Raw genomic sequence first — 25,796 nt, 5'->3', positions numbered from 1 at the left:
GATAGTCTGGACATTTTACACATTTTTTGAAAAACAAAGCATTCATTATGACAAAGTGAAAAGTATGCTTCTTCAAAGGCATAGAGGTCCTAAATCTTTCCTCTAGAGTCCAGGACCTGAGACTGTTCAGTGTCTCAACAATGACCTGAAGTAGCCAAGACAACACTGAGTCTCAACACGGAGTGTCTTTAGAACCGTTTCAGAACAAGCTTTACAGGATCAGTGAGTAACCAAACAAAATCTGTCCAAATCCAGGTGTGCAAAGTTTGTAGATACTTAACCAAAAAGACTGTAAGCTGTAGCTGCTGCCAAAAAGGCTTCTACTATATTGACATTTTTTTAAATCACGTCTTGAGTTTGTCATTAAAAAAAATCATATTAAATAAGTTAAATCTACAACACACTGAAGTGTGTGAAGTGAAGGACTCCTTTGTGAAACCAGTGCATATTATAACGGCCTGCAGCAAACACTGATGTACTTGTACTGAATAATACAGACAGAAAGGAGGGAGATTCTGGCTGCTTGTTCCCGACCTTTGCTCTGTTTCATCCCCCATTCTCTCTCCATTTCATGCTTACCATATTGTCAAAAAAGGTGAAATGTCGGGGGGAAGGTAAATGCTAAAGTTTAGAAAAGTGAAGGCGTCTGAATACTCCTTGAAGAAACCTGGAGCTGGCCTTCAACCATGACATATAGTTGATACTGTCTGGCTGGGCAGTCAAGGTCAGGGACATTTGAGTGATTTGGTGTTGCACTTCGATAAAGTGGACTAACTAATAACAAACAGATTGAAAAGAAGAGCAGCAGAGGCTGAAGTGTCTGTACTTCTGTTCCTTTGTTTAAGACAAGCTCTAGAAGCAAAGGATCCTACATTTGAGTCACCCTTTCAATACATCATGATTTTTCCTCTATAGCCACAAATAGGAAGAAATCCAATAATGTTCAAATCTTTTTGAGATAGATACATAAATTAAAAGGGTTAATGCTTATTTATCAATGGAGGAATAATTGGAATTAGACCAGTTTTGTTTCCAGAAGTTGCTCTAAAGTCTGGTTGATCAGACGTAATAGCATCATTCCAGTTTCCAGTTAATTCGATTATATTGAACAATAACTACTGCATACCAACGCAAGAGTTCTTTGTGAGGTGAGAGGTGTTGATTCAACTTAAGAACATATAAAGACATTTTTTAAGTAGGTAACCATATGTAACATTTCCTCCGGTAGGGGTGGCTGTGTTTCTATTACTCAACATAGTTGTGGTAAGGTTTGGACTCTGATACACATCTAGCTGAACTTTTGTTTGTTTGTGTGTGTGTGTGTGTGTGCACATGCATACACTTCATCTGTTTGTTCTATGTGCAAGGCAGTTCGGGTCAGGGGTTGTGGGCTGGGGGGGTTAAGGGGATAAAGGAGTCCTTTTAGCCGAGCTAGCCTACATGTTTTCTGTGCAGTCAAGCTCAATAAATCAGAGTTTTTGGAGAGCAGGATAGAGCTTACTGTGTGTGTGTGGGTGCGTACGTGCGTGTGTGTGCGTGTGTGGGGATATGATTTACAGCAGGGTAATGTTGGTGCGTCTGAGAGACAGACAGCAGGAGACAGACAAACAGACAGAAAAGGAAGAGGGTTGTAAAGCTGCATGAAAATCTCATGAAATCGTCATGAGATTTTTTTTGAAAAAGTCAAAACACAGCAAATATAACAGAAAAGTTGTGGACTGATTGATCCAAGATCGAGCGTACGCATTCAGGTCATTCCCAATGAAATTAGCGAGAAAGGAAAATAACATATCATCCAAATCACAACATAAAATACACACACAGACGGACATGGACTGCTAATACACACATTCTCTCTCAGCTTCATCATTATCTTCACGTCGTTTGTCGTATTGTCTTCATCCGTTCACTTTTCAGCCTCCGTTCAAATTTGCATTCTGTTTTCTGTATCGGTATGTGTTTTCTACAGTTTTCTGCGGTGTTCTATTTAAAAGACAGCTAATGCTGTTCCCTCGGCATTGGTCGTTTGCTTTCACAGCTCATGCTCATTGGCTGTCAGCGGCCTCTGGTGCAGCCAGCCAGAAAGTAGCTCTGCAGCCTTTAGTGATGGGCAGATTATACACTCTGCAGTATACACATTCACATATGTTCATATAAGCATATAGTGCACACGAACATGCAAAAATTATCACGGAGAAGATTTTTAATTTTCTCAGTTCTATTTAGATGTAGTCTTAGTACTGATGTATTATATCCTGAAACATATTTTTATTGTTACTAAAAATAAACATTATACTTTAATTTTGGTCTTAGAGATTGGGAATTAGTGTTTCAGTCAAACTACAACAAACTGCTTTCAATTAAGTCTGGAAAGGTGTAACATTAGTAAATCCAGTTAAATCTTACTCTTCCAATATAAATTGAAATAGAAATTCACCAGAAAAAAAAAATCCTTCCCAATCCAAAAGAACCTTCTATTCTGTGCTGTTGGCCTCATTGATTGTGTTGTTCTACATTGTGTTTTTCAGTGAGTGTTTATAACCAATGGCCATTTACAGATATTTGTAAAGAAAATGTTTTCCATTCAACAGACTTTATTCATGTCCAGACAATATTACATTTTCGCTGTTTCTCTCAATATATTTGAAGTGGGTCCAAATGTCTACACGTTGTGTTACTATCGTCTTTCCTCACCTCGCTGTATGTAACCTGACCTACAGCCACAGTGTTCAAATGCATAGCAGGGTCCAGTCTAACACTGTTGTGAGTGTGGAAAAAAGGGTTGTGATCACATTGAGTCAGAGAGCACTTTATTAGGAACACCATACCTATACTGGGTTGCTATCAAACAGCCTTAGTGACATGGACCATTATCCTGCTGGAAGTAGGCATTACAACGTGATAAACTGTGGCCATAAAGTGATGAACATGGTCGGCAGGAATACTTAGATGTGACATTCAGACCATGATTAATTGGTTTGACAAGAAAACCTTCCCCGCACCATCGCGCCACCAGCAGCCCAGACTGTTGACACAAGGCAGGTTGGCTCCAAGGATTCAGGGTGGTGAGAAATCCAGATTCATCAAACCAGTTCATGATTCTTCAAAAAGGTGTTCCCTTCCACATAGCTCCTTCTCACTGGATGTTTTTATCCATCACCATTCAAAACCTCAGGACTGTTTTGTGTTCAGACAGAACCTTGTGCCACATCAAAAAACTCAGAGACTGTGCCTAGCCACATGTGAGCATTCACAACGGAAAAAGGCGGTCTGCTGCATCTATTTTCGTTTCTCATTTTCACAAGTGAAGGTTGGACTTTCACTGACTCTAAGGCCTCTTATCCCCCAGTAAACACTTCACGAGACAGGCTGAATAGAAACTAGGTACATAATTCTTCTCTTAGATTGTACAACTATGCAGTATTGTGTTGTTGTTTAGCAATTGTAGAAGATATACAAATAAATACACATAAATAAGCAAATTCAGTATATATTTATGGGGAGATATGTTCCTTTAAGGTTCTTGATTAATGTGTAAGGATGCTGAGGACAAGGTGTGGTTTGGATGAGATGTGACAAACTCGGTTAGCATCTTCAGCTGCACCACTACAAATTGTGAAACCTCTGAAAACAGCCCTGAGCTCCTGAATCATTTAGCCACACATACTCACACACCATCTGCACAGTGTGCAGCAAGGCAGTACTGGGTGGCCTCAGTCTGAGGTCAGCTTCATTCTTTTGTCTAGGTCAGTGTCTTTAATAGGTGGTATCAGCAGGCCTTCAGAAGAATGACACAGCCTGTAGTGATGTAGTGATGGTGAGAGCTGATACTGATCAAATCTGATGCTGTACTGTATTGTAAGTGTGGCATCTGCTCCCCTTTGTTCTCTCCCTTTGTCTCTTTTCGGCTCACTGTGGCTGATAGGAGCCTACAGATTCAGAGCTGTGTGTGCGTCTGTGCGTGTGTGTGTGTGTGTGTGTGTCTCTATGGCCAGCGCTCACTGCTGCCTTCCGTTACTGTGGCAACAGACTCAGCAGACACTTTTCCCTTTCCTTGCATGTGAATGTTTTTCTCAACGGAACACTGTGCACTTCTTTGTGTAGACACAATCCGGTATCATCCCTGCTCTGAACGTGTTTCAGGTTATGAATATTCTTGCCAATGGTAATCAATTCATGCAGACAGATGTCATTGAAAAAGGGTTAGAACTTGTCTTTCTCATCTTAGCTTCATATAGCAGCCCATATCATGCTTTTTGACAGTACATAATCATTTCATAATATATATGCACATGGATGATTGATGTACAGATGCCAAGACTATGCCTTAGGGCGTGGTCTTGTCAGAGCTACATGTGTAGGCACATACATTAAGTCCTACGTCACGGTTGGAGACTTTGAATAAACTTTACTTGCCAAACCCTAACCTTTACCCTAACCTTGATTTAACCCAAAACGTAACCACTGACCATGAAATCAGCTTGTCCCAGATAAAAGCGACACAGTCATGCTCAATGTCACATGCACACACATGCGTTGACATAAACATACAGAGAACAGGTTTATCAGGAAAGGTAGCATCCCTGTTGTTCCTTGCAGAGAAGCAGTCAAACAATTAACATTACAACATGACTAATACTGATGGGGGGGATAGAATGATCAGGCGCAGTATTGTGATAAGTGATGTGTGATCTTTGGGTAACAGGTTGTAGAAAGGCCCAATAAACCTGAGGCTGTGAATAACTCATAAAGTAGGTCTAATTATGGCAGATCTCCGACTGCAGTCCGATGTTTTCCATGAAAACTGGGCTTTGGTTGGGTTACTGGTGTTCCTGCTCTCTCAGATTAAATGCATTTATACAGTTGTAATGTTAGAGAAATGTATCGATCTTCAGTAAACTTATGATAAATTTGATTCTTATGCAAAACATATATCGTGAGCTTCATTGATCTATACTCAGATTATTACCATGGCATTAACTTCTACAGTTTAGTCCAGCCTTAGTTACAACATATTTCTCATAGATTAAGCACACATGATCTGCTTACCACTTGGACACATGTATTTGGGTCTATATTTGCACGTATTCCGTAAATTTGTGGCAATAATGCTAGATTAGAGTTTTATAATGGACAGTCAAACTACTTTAAAAAAACGGAGGCAGGGGCATCACCAAAATCATTTATCTTTAGTATTTTGAACCTGAAGATGTCGCCTCAGACAGGGACATAGGGGTGATCATTAATAGGAATAAAGTTGATGAATCAGTAATGAAATTATTAATAATGAATAGCTGTGTCCCTAAATGACATTACATTTAGGGACTCATCTTTGTTGTCTGGAATGAATTAGGGATGAAGAATCCATGGAGGATGGTAGAGCTTATGAAGAAACGGTGTTCTAGAATGACTGCTACTGATACTGACAGGTCAATAATCAATGGAGGTGTAGAGTGGGTCGGTTCAGATGATAAAAGCAGCTAGTAATAAACAGACTGCAACAACAGTGCTGCCCTCAGCGTCTGCTGACTTCCAGGGATCAGATTGGGAGGGGGAAGGATGACTTATAGTGTATGTAAGGATGAACGAGAAAACAAGGCAAAGAGAGCGAAAATGAAACATTAGATCAACTAAATAGCCTTTATTGAATAAAAATAGACCAATCTCACAGTTTTGCTTCACCTGCTTTAAAAAAAGCGACAGACACTGGTTAACAAAACATGCAGCTGTGTAAATAACAACCAAAATGTCAACACAACCAAAATGACAACAAATGTACCCCATCTAAAAATTACAGCTGCACAATACATCAAAAAAATGAATCCATAAAATGTGGATGGGCGCTGTGTGGGCGGGCTTTGCACACAGACACACAGGGGGTATGGGTGAGGAGTTTAAGCTGGGAGTTTGAGAGATAGAAGCAAACATTGGCACGGCTTTACGGGAGAAACAGCTTTACGTCTAAAATACATGACCAAACTACACTTAGTGGGTTTAGTTTTGAATGGAATGTGGTTGTTGAATTTTGTTTTTCTCTGGTTTGCAGGTATATGTGGAGTTTGATGATCAGGAGTGGGAGAAGAGAGAGTGGGTCAAGGTCTATGAGGATTTCCAGCTGTTTCTACTGGAGCACCAGCTGGTCTGGGCCAAGAGGAAGGAGGGAGCAGGAGGAGTGGGAGCAGGTGGAGGAGCAGGAGGCCTGCTGCAGGCAACCAAGGCCAAACACATACAGTGGCCTGCCCTGGTAAGACTTTTGTTTTCTATTAATTGGCTGGAGACAGTAAAAGGAACATTCATACATATGACTCAGCTATTTGTGACATTAAACGTTGACCACAGGGTCTACCACAAACTACTGAATGCTGTTCTTCTAAATATACCCTAACCTGCTGGCCGCAATTTCACGCATTGTTATTGTCTCAGTGAAATTTTTTGTTGCGTCACAGAGATTTGGGGCTTTTTTGAGTAATATTGACTTATTCAGTTACGCAGTGTTTACCTGCCATTCTGCTGTTGAGCTGTCGCGATTGAGATTGTGTCCTCTTCACTGCAGGGACATTTGTAGGAACCCTAGAAACACTTTATCTGTGTTTCCACCAGAACAACCAGAACCTTTAGTTCTGTAGTTGCAAATCCACAGTTACTGGTTCTTGTGTACAGCTGAAAGTCACACTAAGTGAGCGCTGGTTGCCTCCAGAATTAAGAATGTGAAAAAAGTGCACATGTCTTGTAATGTTTATTGATGTTAAACTGTGATTAGACTTCCTGAGTTGTCTGAAGGAGTGAGATAAAGACAGGACTGTGTGAAAGGAGAGAGACGACAAGTAAACAAGCCCGAGATAGAAGGAGGAGAAGGAGAGGAACAAAGCCTTACTTGCTACTGTATATTTTTCAATGCAGTCAAGAACTAGAGCAGGAGGAAATAATCATCAAACATTGAGCAGATCTGCATCATGTTAATTGTGTGTCTGACAGCACTGGCACTGTTCCGTTACTGGTCCAATTTTTGTCTATTCTTCAAATGTAGATGTTAAAGTTTTCTTTTCTTCTCTAACCTTTTCCAGTCAGATACTGGATATTATCACTAGATACATAAGCCCAGTTTGAGGTTAACCAGCTGCTCCTCCTATGCAGATACTGAGCAATAGTACTGAGATTTAGTTTTGAGATTGAGTTGAACTGAAATTCAATATTTGGTTGAGATGGAAGAGATCTTATTATAGGTTGTGTTGATGACTTGGGGGTAGTGTTTGTAATGCCTGGCCTGTTATACCTTTTATTTTGGGAATATATTGGTTTACTAGCGGCCGGTGTATAGTGAAGATACTGTTACTGAAACCACATCTAAAATGTATTCTTCTGATAGTGGTTTCAGCTGTTCCCACTCTGCTCTGTGTGTTATTATCTTTGAACGAATCATCTCTGTCTCTCTCTCATCACACCCACATATACATACATGTGCTTTTTTCTGGTAACAGTTTGGTTCCTGTGGTGTTTTTGTTGTTTTGCATGTGTATATGACACAGTTTCTCTCAAACGCACCTCAGACGGCAGTGGTGTGTGTGTATGTTCAAATGCTCTAGTGTGTTTGTCGCTAGCTGTGAACTCGTATTTAGGCTGTTGGAGTGTTTTGTGTCCTTCCCTGGCTGAAGGATTTGGTCTATAAATGTTTGACATTAATGACATTTAGTGTTGGACTGTGTGCATGTTTGTCAATGTGTTTGTGTGTTTATGTGTGCCCAAGAGTGGCTGTGTACATAGAAATGTGATTCACTGTTTTGTTTATGTAATAGCACTGTGCACAGCGCCACCTGGCACATGCATGGGAGATAAGAGTTCAAAGAATTCCAAACACAGTTTTAACTAGTCGTTTCTCTCTCTGTCTGACTCCTCCTCCATTTTTTTTCTTCACTTATTCGCGATATCCCTGCCTCTCTGCTATTGTCATGGCAACAGCTTCAAAATCAAGTGCGCTCTGACACACATATACACACGGACAGAAATATGACCGTTTCATGCTGCTCGCACGCTGTACTCTACTAATCCTGCTAATAGGAATTTTACCTTAATGATTTTCACCTAAAGTAGAGCCAAAAATTGAATTGACTAGCAGTCTGACTAACAAAAGGCGTCGAAGGAATAAGGACAAACTCAAATGTTCGAGTGATCATCTTGTACAGTTTCACATCACTAGTTCTTTGAATACAACGGTACAGTTTTGGACTGTCAGCAAAAAGTCTGAAATTGAATGTATAAGGACACTAAATGATGGACAGGACTCACGCAAAGTCACTGTAACTGATGGAGGAGGTTATGTAGGTCAAACCTAAACAAGCAGATAATTCAACATGGACAGTGTGGCAGAGCGTTTACAATCCAGCTCCGCCACAGACGAGCAAAAACTCAAACCTTGTTTTGAATTTCTTCCGAGTTTGTTCAGTAAACTGTGGAAACTTGGGATAAAGATATTCAAGCTATGTAAGCTATCGGCCGACACAGCCAGCTCCAGCTTCAAGATGGCCCGATGTGGTGAACTCCTCTCAGATTGATGTTGAAATAAATACACTTATGCAAGCTGTAATTTTTTGTATGGGTTTTCCTTCTTATGAGCAAAACTAGATCAAAATTATTCAAATGTTGTGTTTTTTTTGAAGGATCAATGTCCGATGTTGTTCTGGACAGTTCTGGCAGTGCTAATAGAGATATGTCATATAAGGCACATTATCAAGATAGTAATATATTCTTCAATTTTGACAAGTGTTCAATCAGGAACAGATCTATTTCCTCTGCAGAGAAGTGTTCTCTCTTACTACCTGGAAATCTTCCAGTAGAAATTGATCTGCCATGGCACAAATTCGCCTGGCTTTAAAGGGAATGGAAGAAGCCACTCTGAACACACACAAAACACACCCGTGATTATAAGAGACTAAGCACCTCTTGCAGTAACCTGTATGTGAAGATCTATCTCACTCCATAGTTGAGGTTCATAATTCTGAAATTGCTGCACAGTGAAAGAACCAAACGAAATTTCACAGTCACAAGTAACTTTCACAGTAAGCACTAAATTCTGAGGAATAATATGAAATGTGATTAAATGCAAAAAGCAAGGAGGCACCAGGAGACACTTTCTGCTGTGAAGCACATGCAGTAACAGTTGGCATGAATGTGCCGAGGAGGAACCAACTTGATTACAAAAGAAAGTGTGAGAGAGAAATTTGGATAACAGGAATTAGCAGATGGTACTCTCTTATTACTTCAGCAAAAAAGAAGCAGCATCTAACAGTCTTTACATAAATGTTGTTGTACCTCTTCTTTAAAGTCTGATTATCAACTTCTTGGAAAGTCTTTTTGCTCCAGAATCACAAATTAATTGACAGATGGATGGAGAGATGGACAGACCCAGAACATTGGCTCACAAATTATGACATCATCACATAACTAAGCCCCTGTGCCACCCAGACACTAACACTCACCGCATCTCTAGTTTCCGTATCCTTTCTGGTTGTCTTGGTTCGTTGTCTTTTCATATTCGTTCTCTTATTGTCGTTCTTGTTCCTCTCAGCCTTTTACTCTTTCTCAGCATTGTTTTTTACGGGTCCTGTGGACTGTTACAGATGAGCGTGCCTAAGTTAAATATTGGAAAATACAGATTGCTAAGTGACTATAAAACGACTTGATAAAAATAAAAAAATGTCTTGATAGACTGATCACATTGACTAATTTCAGCTGCATAAATGGGATGATTGTCAACTACCTTTTTAAAGCTTAAAGCTGCGATTATGTAACCACTTACTTTGGTCAGTGTGTGGAATCCCACAAATAGGCTGGTGACATCATGTTATCTTTCCTACTTGATGTCAAATTTAATGCGAAGAAGGAAAAAACAGAATGGAAAGACGGGCTGGGGGGGGGGGGTGGTAAGAAATGGAGAGAAACATACAAAGAGAAGTAAGGAAATGTCAGTTATGCGGCAAAACTTGCCACTGATCCACCACCGTAGGAATCAGTGGTTCAGTGAGGCTAATGATAGCAGCAGCAGTAGTACGAATATTAATAGAACATGTACTGCTGGTTGTAACAGCTGTTGCTGTAGTAGCTGTAGGAGGAGCAGCAGGCGGAGGCAGTAAGCTGATAACCAGCATTGGAATCGGTAAAAGATCCAGATAAAGTACAGTTAAAAAAACAACAACAACAAGAACAAATTACTGCGTGGAGAGATCAAGATAGAGAGACAGAGATGGAGAAAGAGTCATGTGTGCAGTGTGGAATTAGATTGTTTATAGAGCAAGCAGTCAAACTGACATCCAGATTAGAGTTTCCATTCTTGGCTTGATTGTTTACAATAATACCAAGGAGGACAGATATACAAGCTAATAGACTGAAAGGTGTAGACAACATACTAGTGTGATATATGATCTCTAAGACAGGGATCAGCATTTAGTTTGATGCTGAGATTTCTCTTCTTGTTGTTCTGAGTTTCACTGATACATAAGAACCAAAGCAAATCAAAGCTCTCCCTCCATTTGTTTTAAAACCAGAGTGGTGACATGGGAAATATGTAACATGATTCCACTCATTTGTTTAATCAGCTTTTGCTGAATCCTGCAGGATCCTGTAAAGGGGACTAGTTTTCTAGTTAGGGTTAGTGATGGTCAGTAAGTGAGGTGTTGAATGGTTCTCTCAGAGGTATGACCATGGTTATACAGTATATCCTCGTAAGAAGTGAACCAGCTTCGTAGAACTTAAAACCCATAATTAAACTTTAAGTTATGTTATGTTAATATGACACACCATCTATTATAGCCACAGTCCATTCAAGTCTTGTATCTGTGTAAAATGTGGTATTGTGTGTCTGTGTTTGTGTGCACGTGCAAGTGCTAGAGGAAAGCATGTGTAATGAGGGGTGCTGTCAGGAGATGTAAGACTGCAGTGTCATATCTTCTAACCTTAGCCCTGTTAGCTATTTCCCAACACACACACACACACACACACACACACACATACACACACAGTGCTTGTGACCTTTTCCTTTTTGCAGACTACAGTCATCTGTTAAAGGATGTCAGTTCAGCTGTGTGTGAGGGAGAGACAGATGATCCTTGTTGTGTAAAGCTGCTGCTTAAATGGCAGTAGTCAATTGCGTCTGGACCTGCCTCAGGCTATGTGTTTGGGTTGGGTCTGTTGTGTTGTAAAGTTCCCACTGACCCCACCCTGCTCACATGGGCTCCATAACTCACTGGGACAGATCCCATCCCCCACGAACAGAGAGAGAGAGAGAGAAACACACATTTGGCTTTAATTTAACCCTCTTGTGTTTTCCCTGCTCTGTTATTTTGTGGCCCTGTGTTGCTTTTCCACTGGTTTCCCATAGATACAGCTGAACAACACTGTCTTAATTTTCTTGTGGTCCTCCTATAAAGAACATTTATTATTGGGTGTGATGCACATTCGTCATTAAATTTATATTTCTGTGATAGACTGTGATTCTGCTTTGTGTGTCATGTCTGTCACTTAATGATGTTGTAGTGAAGATGAAAAAATGAAGACTTAATGCCAAATAGCTTATTACTGTCCCCGTAGGTGGAGATAACAGGCTTTGCTTCTTTGTCGCGTCTGAAGATGGACAAGCTACTCATAGACATCATTGTGATAGTTTTTATTGTTTTAAATAATTAAACTATAATTCATAATAAGGTTCTTTTAATATTGAGTGGATTAAACAATAATGCAAATAGTCTTTGCCTGTGGCTTTAGTGCAATGCACGTTGACAAATGGTTGTTTAAGATTTGCTAGTCCTCTCAGACTGTGGACCAACCATGAGCTTGCCACAGTATTTTCAGTCACATGATAGAATGTTACAAGTAGAATAAAATTCATCATTATTAATATAAACAAAGTATTATTGTGTTTTACATGCTGGTGTTCTACAACACCCTTCTGGGAAATGTATATTAAGAAAAGGATCATTATAAAATGATAATACCAAACACGCTTCTCTAGAATCTGACCAAACAGGTTACAGTGTGAGTGTGTGTGTGTGTGCACACTTGCATGCAAGAATGTCAACTCTGCACTTCAGTAGGGATGCAGTTGCATGGGAAAACATTATAATGTACCTATGCAGAAACACCAAAAAAACACACAGTAATCAAATCTGACTGTGACCGTTCTGCTTCCATCTCATCTTGTTTTTGTTCACAAGAGAGGAAGCGCTCACACCACAATTCACTTCACTGTGTGTGTACGTGTGTGTATTTGTTTGTGTGTGTAGGTGTACGTGTAGGAAATGGGTCTTCTGTGACTGTCCTTTTTGCCAAAGGACTGATAAGGAAAAGGACTTGCTGTTTCCTCATTTTGCATTTTGAAAGCAAATGAATCGGAATTAAACTCTCTATTTTCCTCCAAGACTTTTCTTTTTGGGGATTTGTCCCTGGTTAGTTTACCAAGGCCGGTGCTCGGAAACTCTAGATTGGCGACCTGCAGGGAAGAGCGCCGGTACGTAATAGGATGAGATGCATATTTTTGTTTAACACCAAACTTGAGAGCAGGTCAGACTGGAGGTGGACACTGAAACTGACGCTGCGGCGCTGATTTAAGTATTGAAGTTATCCTTCAAAATGTTTACCCTCATCAATGCTGCTAAAAACTTTAAACTTGATGATGTTTTCCTACACCTGACATCTATTGCACGTCTGTCCGTCCTGGGAGAGGGATCCCTCACATGTGGCTCTCTCTGAGGTTTCTACATAGCTTTTTTCCTGTTAAAAGCTTTTTTAGTATTTTTCCTTACTCTTGTTGAGGGTTAAGGACACACATTCACCTGCTCCTGGTATTTCATGATGGCCTGATACGATTATGATTTAAAAAATGAACGTGAATGTGACGTTCACTCACATTCATCATATGAAAACTGATTCATTAAGTTCACCGTTCGAAAAATCTGCGCAACATGCGCAACACTTTACAGGGAGCCACTGCAGAGAACCCCTGGTCTGAGGCAACATCAAGCTAGACTTAAACATTGCTTTCCTATTTGAGTAGATCAAAATATATCAAATAAATGTGTATCAGTGTCCAACATACTATTCTCCCCTCACTTGCCTCATGCTCAGATAGAGTTCTAACCGTAACCGTATTTAAAAAGTAAAAAGAAAGTTTAGCTATTCCCTTGCACTGTTAGACATTGTGATGTTATTTACATTATCAGAGCAGAGAACAACCCTGGCCATGCCTGATATGAAGTTGAGGTTGTGTGTGACCTGCTTATTTCCTCCAATGTATAAAGTAATTTACAGCCAGTGAATTTGCAGTTGCCTGTGAAGTCTCTGTTCAACAGTCAGCTGAGCACTGTCCAAGTGATCACCAAGTTTAATTTGGTCCGTTGAGACATCTGAAATTAGGGAAAAGACCACCCACGTCCTCAGAAGGGTCTCATAGAAGATAGTCAAAGCAGTAGCAAAATCCTTTTTTCTGCATAACTGCAAAAACTGTGCTTTTCCAAATAAGTACATCTGTCATCAGCCCTCAAACAACTGATCACTGTTGTTAGAGCCAATCATGTTTTATAAAGACAGTAATTCTCCATCTGATGTAACTCAGCAGGGATCAAACAAACAAAAATGTCTAGTTGCCCTGTATTGGTTGTCTTTTGTTTCATTGCAGGCTGATGGGAAAAACTGGACATGTCCTTTTCCCATAGCATTAATTTGCTCTGCATAAATTGTTTCAACAGCAGCAACAAGCTTAATCACAAGATGAGTCCTTTTCATATAGGCGTGTCTTTAACTTCAACAAAAAATTATCATTATCATAATTGGAAAGCCCAAAATTCCTCTTCAACTTTTTTGACAGTAGCCATGATGTCAGAGATGCCATGTGACAGCTATTATTATATATTGTCTTTCATTAGTGCTTTATCGCCACTGGTATGTATTAACAAATGTTACTACTGTAGAAAAGTAGGTGTGTGTTCGTAGCTCGTACTTTGTTCAGCTGATCAGATTCATGTGTGAGCTGAAATGCCGTTGTTAGGATTCTGCTAGATAGACTGTCCCATTCATGGAGTTGATAGTTGCTGTGTTTATCTCGTCATCTGTCTCACTTTGGTTTGTACGATGCTTAGAAATGGCGTCTCAAAGCTTCTGCAAATAACAGCTTGATTTTACTCCGATCAGAAGGGACCTCTCACTCTGTCTCTTTTTTCCCAACACTGTTGTGACTCATCACTTAAGGAGAATGTCAGCATTTCAAAACATTAGGGACAATACTGAAGCAACACAGTTCCATGAATTCTTAGCACGTATGTGTAGCTTTAAAAAAACACTGAGCATATCACAAGTGTTCAGGTTTGTGTATTGATTCTGATAGAAGCTCTTTGTTGAATTATTTGCTATATTTGGTGATTTAACAGAAAGATTCGCGTCACAGCAGCTTAATCATATTTCTCCAAAGTAGAAAAGAAAAGACAGCTCTTCATTTAAATCATTGGCATGGCTCTGCTCTGTTCTCCCTAGCTCTGATGTAGGCTCCGATCTCCTCTGACAACTGTGGAAGAGAGAGAGAGAGAGAGAGAGAGAGAGAGAGAGAGAGAGAGAGAGAGAGAGAGAGAGAGAGAGAGAGAGAGAGAGAGAGAGAGAGAGAGAGAGAGAGAGAGAGAGAGAGAGAGAGAGAGAGAGAGAGAGAGAGAGAGAGAGAGAGAGATTTGATTGATTTTTTAAGTCACTTTTATTTTCTCAGTTTAGTTCCAACAATCAAAGTTACTATAACATATCAAAACATTTTACGAAAACAAAAAAACAATACAATATTCAAACCAAAAAACAATGACCATGAACCAGCTGCTCTTTTTTTACTTCAACAAAGAACCTCCACATTTAAACTCAGGAACAAAGGTTTTCATCGGGAAGAGGATCACTGGAGTCCGGCTGAATGAGTTCATCACAGTGATCAACTGGAGGTCAGGGTGAGTCAGCTGCTGGTTCCAGCCTCTCAGCAGGAGGCTGACCACCTGACTGACCTGATCCCCCAAACGTGAGGGTATGGCACGGGCTACTGGTCTCCAGACCAGGTTCCCAGGACCAGTCAGGAGTCTTTGGATGAGCTGGAGCTTTATGAAAGCACACTCTATGGGACCCAGTGCAGATGGTGCCAGAAGAAAGTCCACCATCACAGCCAGTATCCTGGCCAGCAGACGTATTGAGGATGAGGGTTTCTTTAGACCAAAAACGTAAAAGGGGTCAAAACAGACCGATGCAGGAGCAGCCGAGCCACCCCCCGCCAAGGCAGGCGGGGGCCCCGGCGCAGGAGCACCGGAAACACCACCAGCCAGGGCAGGTGGGGGCCCCGGTGCAGGAGCAGCAGAACCATCAACGGCCAAGGCAGGAGGGGGGCCCAGTGCAGGAGCAGAGGAACCACCCCCGGCCAAGGCAGGAGGGGGGCCCGGTGCAGGAGCAGAGGAACCACCCCCGGCCAAGGCAGGAGGGGGGCCCGGTGCAGGAGCAGAGGAACCACCCCCGGCCAAGGCAGGCGGAGGCCCCGATGCAGGAGCAGAGGAACCACCCCTGGCCGAGGCAGGCGGAGGCCCCGGTGCAGAGGCAGCCGACTGGCTCCCACCGGCTCTGTCCGGGCACAAGCGGATCAGGTGTCCCTCCCTCCCACAGCCAAAACATTTCATGTTCCCTGATGTTACATGCACCGTGTAGTTGAACTCCTCAACTTTAAAACTAAACACCAGGTTCAACTCCTCCTCACTTTTCTTGAGAACCATAAACACGTGTCTCCTAAAAGACATGACATGTTTTAGATGTGGAGATCTACTGTAAATGGGGATCATTTTAATGGGGGACATTAATTGTCCATGTCTGGCCAGCTCTTTCTCTATTAGCTCATTCTTCAGGAATGGGGGGACATTAGAAATGAGAACCTTCTTGACCGGATTAGCCAGGGACAACACAGGTGTGAAGGAGCCCTGAATCACCACTCCCCTCTCCAGTAGCTGGTTAGCTTTTTCTATGCTATCCACAAACACCACCACAGCACTGTTCATACGTGAGGCAGACTTCACACTGTCATACCCCACAACCTCACCCACAGCCAGACTGACCTCCTCCACCGAGCAGTCCACAGCTGGACACAGTTTGATGCCGTGTCGGCGTGTTAGCTTGTGGAGGCCGAAGCCTCCACCTGCAGCAGCCATGCTGCACAAACACAAACACACAACTAACAACTAAAAACTGCTGCTCATGACACTGTCACTCACACAGAAACAAAAAACACCTCTAATACAAGAGCAGAGGGAAAAAGACCAAAGAAAACGGCTAGAAAAAACAAACAATTTGAACAAACTTTCTCCAGCTCACTCACCACACTCACTCCCAACATGCACTCCAAGAGAGAGAGAGAGAGAGAGAGAGAGAGACTAAGCCCCCCTCTACTGTACATCTGTGTATTGTTCCCTCAGCCCCCCTGTTTTCTCACTAACCTTTGCTCTGTGTGTGTGTGGGTGCGTGTGCGAGCTAGTGCTCTTGCGTGTGTGTGTACTTTTGTGCAGTTGCATCTCCGACTTGGATATTACATCATCTCTCTGTCTCCCAGAGAGCATTGAGTGCTGTCTGAACTCATTAGACACTTGGTGCAAACTCCCATCAAAGACTCAGAGCAAATTCCACTGACCAAGCGACACCCAAGGGCAGAGAGACCGAGTGAACAAAGGAATGCGAGGATTGAGGAGAAAACTCAGGGGCAGCCATGCTGCATCATAGCATCATAGGAAACAGACGAAAGCATCTATTGGGTTTTGAATATAAACACACTTACCTCATAATGCAGATGTTTATTAGCCTTCTCTCATATGTCATTTGATCTCAGTTGCTGTACACTAAAAGCTCTCAGGTTGTCAATACACATTTTCTTCAACTGTGAGGGCCTTTCAAAACACTGTAGTTCAAATGGCCAGAAGAATAGAGAAAGAGTCTTCACCCTCTTCAGCAGTATTTGCCATTTCACCAGTTGACTGACAATGTATCCATCTATAAGAAACTGAAAAAATGTGTTAATGGAGTAGTCAATTGTCCAAAAAGGAATTGAATATTTTGATAATCATCTCATCTCATCTCATCTCATTTTCATCCGCTTATCCGGGGTCGGGTCGCGGGGGGAGCAGCTCAAGCAGGGGGCCCCAGACTTCCCTTTCCCGGGCCACATTGACCAACTCTGACGGGGGGATCCCGAGGCGTTCCCAGGCCAGTGTTGAGATATAATCTCTCCACCTAGTCCTGGGTCTTCCCCGAGGTCTCCTCCCCACTGGACGTGCCTGAAACACCTCCCAAGGAAGGCGCCCAGTGGGCATCCTTACCAGATGCCCGAACCACCTCAGCTGACTCCTTTCTAAGTGAAGGAGCAGCGGCTCTAATCCGAGTTCCTCACGGATGGCTGAGCTTCTCACCCTATCCCTAAGGGAGACGCCAGCCACCCTTCTGAGAAAACTCATCTCGGCCGCTTGTACCCGTGATCTCGTCCTTTCGGTCATCACCCAGTCCTCATGACCATAGGTGAGGATAGGAACGAAGATCGACCGGTAGATCGAGAGCTTTGCCTTGCGGCTCAGCTCTCTTTTCGTTACAACGGTGCGGTAAAGCGAACGCAATACCGCCCCCGCTGCTCCGATTCTCCGGCCAATCTCACGCTCCATAGTACCCTCACTCGCGAACAAGACCCCAAGGTACTTGAACTCCTTCACTTGGGCTAAGGACTCATTTCCTACCCGGAGTAAGCAATCCATCGGTTTCCTGCTAAGAGTCATGGCCTCAGATTTAGAGGTGCTGATCCTCATCCCAGCCGCTTCACACTCGGCCACCAGCCGATCCAGTGAGTGCTGAAGGTCACAGGTCGATGATCCAATGAGGACCACGTCATCTGCAAAAAGCAGTGACGAGATCCTCAGACCACCGAACTGCAACCCCTCCCCACCACGACTACGCCTCGATATCCTGTCCATGTATATCACAAACAGGATTGGTGACAAGGCGCAGCCCTGGCGGAGACCAGCATCCACTGAGAACGAAACTGACTGGCTGCCGAGGACGCGAACACAGCTCTCGCTTTGGGAGTACAGGGATTGGATGGCCCTGAGGATAGACCCCCTTACCCCATACTCCCGCAGCACCTCCCACAGTTTCTCCCGGGGGACCCGGTCATACGCCTTCTCCAGATCCACAAAACACATGTAGACCGGATGGGCATACTCCCAGGCCCCCTCCAGGATCCTTGCGAGAGTGAAGAGCTGGTCTGTAGTTCCACGTCCGGGGCGAAAACCGCATTGTTCCTCTTCAATCTGAGGTTCGACGATCGGCCGAACCCTCCTTTCCAGCACCTTGGAGTAGACCTTACCAGGGAGGCTGAGAAGTGTGATGCCCCGGTAATTGGCACACACTCTCTGGTCCCCCTTTTTGAACAGGGGAACCACCACCCCAGTTTGCCACTCCTTTGGCACTGTACCCGACTCCCACGCGATGTTGAATAGGCGTGTCAACCATGACAGCCCCTCAACACCCAGAGCCTTTAGCATTTCTGGCCGGATCTCATCAATCCCTGGGGCCTTGCCACTGCGGAGATGTTTGACCACCTCAGTGACCTCCACCAGGGAAATTGACGATGAAACACCATCAACCTCGAGCTCTGCCTCCAACATAGAGGGCGTGTTATTCGGATTCAGGAGTTCCTCAAAGTGTTCCTTCCAACGTCCGACAACCTCCTCAGTTGAGGTCAACAGAGTCCCATCCTTACTGTACACAGCTTGGATGGTTCCCCGTTTCCCCCTCCTGAGGTGCCGGATAGTCTTCCAGAAACACTTTGGTGCCGACCGAAAGTCCTTCTCCATGACCTCTCCGAACTTCTCCCACACCCGCTGCTTAGCCTCCGACACGGCAGCAGCTGCAGCCCTTCGGGCCTGTCGGTACCCTGCAACCGAGTCAGGAGTCCTCCAGGATATCATATCCCGGAAGGCCTCCTTCTTCAATCGGACGGCTTCCCTGACCACCGGTGTCCACCACGGTGTCCGAGGGTTACCGCCCCTTGAGGAGCCTAAGACCCTGAGGCCACAGCTAGCCGCCGCAGCTTCAGCAATGGAGGCTTTGAACACCGCCCACTCCGGCTCAATGCCCCCAACCTCCACAGGAATGCCAGAAAAACTCCGCCGGAGGTGTGAGTTGAAGATACCTAGGACGGGGGCCTCCTCCAGACGTTCCCAGTTCACCCGCACTACTCGTTTGGGCTTACCAGGTCTATCCGGAAATTTCCCCCACTCCCTGATCCAACTCACAACCAGATGGTGGTCGGTTGACAGTTCCGCCCCTCTCTTTACCCGAGTGTCCAAAACATGCGGCCTCAGATCAGATGACACGATCACAAAATCGATCATTGATCTTCGGCCTAGGGTACTCTGGTACCAGGTACACTTATGAGCACCCTTATGTTCGAACATGGTGTTTGTTATGGACAATCCATGGCTAGCACAGAAGTCCAATAACAAACGACCGCTCGGGTTCAGATCAGGGAGGCCGTTCCTCCCCACCACGCCTCTCCAGGTGTCTCCATCGTTGCCCACGTGGGCGTTGAAGTCACCCAGCAGAACTACGGAGTCCCCTACTGGAGCCCCATACAGGACTCCATTCAGGGTCTCCAAGAAGGCCGAGTACTCTGAACTGCTGTTTGGTGCATACGCACAAACAACAGTCAGAGTTTTCCCCCCTACAACCCTTAGGCGCAGGGAGGCGACCCTCTCGTCTACCGGGGTAAACTCCAACACCGCGGCGCTCAGCCGGGGATTTATGAGTATCCCCACACCCGCCCGACGCCTCACGCCCTTGGCAACTCCGGAGAAGAATAAAGTCCAACCCTTATCCAGGAGTATGGTACCAGAGCTGAGACTGTGCGTGGAGGTAAGCCCCACCAGATCTAACTGATAGCGCTCCACCTCCCTCACAAGCTCCGGTTCCTTTCCCCACAGCGAGGTGACGTTCCACGTCCCCAGAGCCAGCTTCTGCCGCCCGGGTCTGGTCCGTCGAGACCCCCTACCTTCGCTGCCACCCATGTGGCTGCGCACCCGACCCCAACGGGTCTTCCCACAGGTGGTGGGCCCATGAGATGAAAAGAGGGGGGGTGCCACGTAGTTTGTTCGGGCTATGCCCGACCGGGCTCCGTGGCAAACCCGGCCACCAGACGCTCGCCATCGAGCCCTCCGTCTGGGCCTAGCTCCAGACGGGGGCCCCGGGCTTCCTCCGGGCTGGGTCCCATCTCCTCTTTCGTCGATATTCATTGAGGATTTTGAGGATTTTGATAATCAGTTCATGCTAATTTGAGCGGTCTGCTCCATAATATTAGAGTGAATAGTATGTGTATGTTAGTGGAACAGGTGCTTCGAAAACAATGCTCCTATTAGCATTGTACTCACAAGATTACATTACACCCACACTAACAGGCACACTTTAGATGTCATCACCTCTAGCCAGTGGACGTAAATAGACTAACTTTAACCCGGTGTCATTTTCTGCTCTGTGGCCTCTCTGCTCTGCGGCTGCCCTGTGAGTGGTACACTCCTCTGCTCGCCCCCTGGTTTTCTCAATAATACTAGCACCTTGAACCTAGGGTTAAATCAAGTTGGTGCCAGCCTAGACACAGAGGCCTATGCTTTGCTATGATTCTATGCACATATGTCATATTTTAAAACCCAATCCTTGTTTTGACACACTCCTATTTGCCCTGATTTTCTGTTCTGTGCTACCGGGGGGGGGGGGGGGAAATGCACGTTCCTACACAAACAGCTTGTGGTTTTGTCTAGTCAAGATGTGATATCTTTCTAGAAAGAGGGTTTCTAATACAATTGTATCAGTGTTTAATTTATCAGACTAACTAAGGCCCAGGGATGATAAGGTGACTCTTCCAAGTAAAAGTCTACGAAAATAATCAATTTATACTTGCCTGTTGGAGAACCATATGGAAAAGTGAATCAATGCTTTTGACATGGATGCTTGAAGTCAATTAAAAGGACAATTTTATTTTGTCATTGTTTCTGTTAAATATGGCAAGATCCTGGAGAGAAGGGATCGGTATTCGATTAAATTGTCTTAATCGATCGTCAGGACAATTAACTCTACCTCTCAGTCGGGTTGTTGTCACATCTTCACTCCCGGAACACCTCACCCAGACCCGGGTCTGTCCGGGTTCCCTTCCCCGTGGACTGATGGTCCGTGTGTGGACATGAAGCCGAGCAGCGGAGGCTAGCACCGGGCTTCTTCCTCCAGCTGCTAACATCCTCAATGTGCTGCGTTTCAGGCAACTCGGATATTCTGACCTCCTGCCACATAACGAAATCCAGTTTTTTCGTCGATGAAAAAAATAATGTCATCGACGAAATTCTTAATGATCAATAATCGATCGTCGAATTAATTATTCCCATCCCTACTGGAGAGGGTCATTTTATACACGTTCCTACACAAACAGGAATTGTGGCAGAAGTGGAAGTTTGACACAAGTCTGGTTAACTCCAGCTCTCTGAGTTAATGAAAAGAAACATATCTACTGTCTTGAGTTAAATAGGAACATTTATGATAATAGTATTATATTTAAGTGTTTTAATGCAGTACCTAAATGCAAATAACTCTTTCTACACCTCTAATGCGTTAACTTAAGTTTAAATGAGGATGGTTCTATTTCAGGACTAAACAATTGTGTGTCCTTTAATTTCAGGAGATATTCTTTTTGGATAAAGTACTTTGGTATCTTTTTTCTTTTACAGCGTAGCAATGTGGTTAATGTGTGGCCTTAATGTAAGCCTAGTGTGTGTGGAATCAACTCACTACAGTAACTCATGCAGCTGACTAATGGTCACAGTCAAATGTCAAACATGTAGTAAAGCAGAGAAACACAATTACATTGTCACATAGTGAAATTACATGTACACCGTGCATCCTTCTTTAGATATAAAATAAAACAAACCTAACATGCCTCCATACTGCTCAAGCGGTGTCATCTAGGTGTCCGGAAGCCTCAACATTTATATTTGACTTGAAACGGATTAATTTACACAGTGTTTGTGTCCTCGGAGGCGAGTTCACTGACACACCGGAAAACCGCACACACTCTTGCCCAAGGGCATGCACGGGGTGCACGTTCGCATTTCTAAATAGGATCGCCACTTACCATTGCTGACTTTGTAGACTTAAGACACAGTGCATATGACGCTGTTTCGAGTCAAATATGAATGTTGAGGCTTGCAGACACTTGGATGACACCACACGAGCAGTATGGAGGCAGGTTATGTGGGTCTCAAGAAGATGTCATTTTGGCTACAACAAATGTTTAACCCTGAGACTCCGAAAGTGTTTTGCATTTTTTACATAATTTACAGAAAAAACGAGTATGTAACTCCCCTGGTGCAATGTTCCATAGACCATGATTGAAGTTGTAGTCCATAGAGTCCAGCCATATGTCCTTGTACTGCCAGTGAAAAGGTCTGCAGAGGTCTCTCCCTGCTGTAAATGGAGACAGGCGGCTGAGCTGACAGACCACATGATAATGTGTTTGTCTGCCACCTCTGTAGCAAAGGCAAATGGTGCAGAGCCAACATTAAAACTAATGGGACAATCTCTTTAAGCTGACACACACACACTTTCATGCTGCAGTCTGGCTGAGTGCCCGTGTGCTTCTCCACACCAGTGTTATCTGGCAATCCTGTCTGTCCTAATTTCAGAGAGAAGGGAGGAGAGAGAGGAGCTGTTTTTCACACATATTGTTTATGTTGAGAACTGAAGGTTATAATGTGTAGGCAGAGTTGTATATTTTTTTTAAATCGGCAGAAATGATTTCTAAGGATCTGTAGCTGCTGCCAGCACAGTGGATTTCATGAACGTATCACTGATGAGATGCTATATATATTTATCTATCCCAAAAAATCTCCTAGTTATGATATGTGATTCATAAGGAGGTTGACTTGTCTCTGTTTATTTGTTTTTATTCCTATCATCAGGAAATTATTAAAATAATTCATGTCATTGGAGATTGCAGAAGTGGATATACTCATGTTTACAATTAGATGTACAAATGCTCACCAAGTGGCACATTATCATATTCACAGCTTCACAGACACACAAATGCTTTCTGACTAATTCACTTTGCTCAGGCTGACCTCAATGAGGTCCTGTGAACGACTGGAAATAGATGTTTAAATGTCCTGCTGTTGTTAAATGTTAGAGCTACCCATTGCAAGCTGTAGAGAATAGAGAGAGAGAATGCTGTGCCTCAGCAGCAACTGCTCATTATTCTGTCAGTAAAATACCTTTTTAGCTTTGTGGTTTTGTCTAGTCAAGATGTGATATCTTTCTAGAAAGAGGGTTTCTAATACAATTGTATCAGTGTTTAATTTATCAGACTAACTAAGGCCCAGGGATGATAAGGTGACTCTTCCACCATCACTGACAAGTAAAAGTCTACGAAAATAATCAATTTATACTTGCCTGTTGGAGAACCATATGGAAAAGTGAATCAGTGCTTTTGACATGGATGCTTGAAGTCAATTAAAAGGACAATTTTATTTTGTCATTGTTTCTATTAAATATGGCAAGATCCTGGAGAGAAGGGATCGGTATTCGATTAAATTGTCTTAATCGATCGTCAGGACAATTAACTCTACCTCTCAGTCGGGTTGTTGTCACATCTTCACTCCCGGAACACCTCACCCAGACCCGGGTCTGTCCGGGTTCCCTTCCCCGTGGACTGAGGGTCCGTGTGCGGACATGAAGCCGAGCAGCGGAGGCTAGCACCGGGCTTCTTCCTCCAGCTGCTAACATCCTCAATGTGCTGCGTTCCAGGCAACTCGGATATTCTGACCTCCTGCCACATAACGAAATCCAGTTTTTTCGTCGATGAAAAAAATAATGTCATCGACGAAATTCTTAATGATCAATAATCGATCGTCGATTAATTATTCTCATCCCTACTGGAGAGGGTCATTTTATTCTCTGGAGGTATTTTGATCAGTATGAAGTTGTCTGTTACTGTCTGAGATAGGCTTTTTAGAAAACTGATGAAACACTTTGGGTAGCAGGTCTACATCTTTCAGTGTATGTCAGTGTGCACAAAGTGTCATCATCCTCAGCTCAGATCGTACAAGCTATTGAGGCTGACATCCTGCTGGCATTTTTTGGTTGAAGTGACAGAGAGCAGTGGTCAGAAGGAGAACCATATAAACACATTTAGAGTACATGCCAGTCTGAAAACAATGCTTGTTTCAAATCTCTGATGTGATGGATTTGCTGCAGTTTGATTACATGATATTGAAATCGTCACCTCTACAGTGCAAAAAAAGAAAAACAGAGACTTAAGACAGTTAACTGAGATTCACCAAACACTCACTATTTTGTTGCCCTGTCACATTGTGCAGTCATGTGTGTAGCGTGGCTGTAGCAGACCAACTTTTAGTGGTTTATTTTGCTAGCAGCACAGACAAATCTCGACCCGTCTTGCAGGGTTTTGTTGTTGGAAATAGGTTTGAAATAACCTGAGATCTTCCGCTGAAATTAGCTAGATGAAGCAGCAGAAGATGTGTCTTCTCTCATTTAAATAATTTAAATCCTATTTGTATAGGGCCAAATCACAACATTCATTATCTCAAGGCACTTTATATATACGTTTGAAAGGATCAAATTCCAAGAGAGGGCCACTGAGGTGTACAGGCACCCACTCTTTTCTAACACCGTACCCCAACATGTATTCTACTTTTCACACAAGTGGTCTTTAGATACATGTAAAACTGACACTCAGTCAAGGGCTTCTCCCACAGCTCCTTTTGTAGCCACTAACGACTTTGAGTCACATAGGCAGCATTTTCCACAAGTGTCAGCCATTGGCCGACATTTCCAGCTGAGTACTTTCTTACTGTTTCCAGTCATGGAAACAGTAGTAAATCCAGTCAAGGATTTTAGTAATTTGGCATCTGGATCTTAAATTATCAGAAACACACAAGCTCGTCATATTTAGCTTCACCATTGAGAGTAAACACTACTAGCTTACTACCACTGACAGAGAGTTAGATTCTAAACAAGCATTTAGAAATGAATTGCCATTATATTAAAACACTTGAAGGCATCTTAATTTATTCAGTCATCACAGAGACCAGGGAAAGACAGAAAACAAAGACTGATTGAGTGTAAGATATTCAGCGATAGAATGAAAGTGAGTGAGAGTTTAGCATCTGTATCTGCCTAAGGACTGCTCAAGTCCTGCTATGTTACCTGGCAACAATGGCCCACTTTGTAAAATGAAGTCCAGACACGCACACAGGTACAAGTGTACACAAGTACACAGACACACTCACACAAATAGATATCAGCAGGCATCTTTTTATCTGGGAACTATACTGGCTCGGTTTGTGATGAATGGAGAACAAAGGGAGGAGAGCTCTCTGCTTTGAAAGCTGTTCCTCTTAACTGTATCCACCAGTGCAGTTTATCTGCAACACAGCCTGCCTCACACTCTGCTGCATACCAACATCTAGAACTGTCTTGGACTTGTGCCTTGCTCATAGGTTTGTAAGCCAGCGAGAGAGTACGCCAGTCAACTGTGAGAGATGTAATTTTGGTGGAAATTGGGTCAATAAAAATGCCAGCCCCCTTCTCCTCCCCCTGTCTCTCCCTCTTTCTCTCCCCCTGAGCAGATGGAGCCTGGCTAGTGTAATCTCCTGCCTCCTGTGGATCAGTATGTGCATGTGTAATTATAGCTTACCTTTAATGCAGCAAGAACT

At 43.4% G+C, this 25,796-nt stretch overlaps 1 protein-coding gene across 1 annotated transcript in view; it reads left to right on the top strand.

Moving 5' to 3' along the window:
- The window catches only part of jmjd1cb (jumonji domain containing 1Cb), a 118,255-nt gene that overhangs the window by 40,735 nt on the left and 51,724 nt on the right, over positions 1–25,796 (top strand). Inside the window, exon 2 of the mRNA XM_062413688.1 lies at positions 6,047–6,244. Coding sequence (XP_062269672.1) covers positions 6,047–6,244 — 198 coding nt within the window. The remainder of the gene's footprint in view (positions 1–6,046; positions 6,245–25,796) is intronic.

This window comes from Platichthys flesus, chromosome 20, assembly GCF_949316205.1.
Source record: "Platichthys flesus chromosome 20, fPlaFle2.1, whole genome shotgun sequence".
Classification (NCBI taxonomy): domain Eukaryota; kingdom Metazoa; phylum Chordata; class Actinopteri; order Pleuronectiformes; family Pleuronectidae; genus Platichthys; species Platichthys flesus.
Note: the sequence above shows the minus strand (reverse complement) of the source record. Positions and strands in the feature narration are given on the sequence as shown.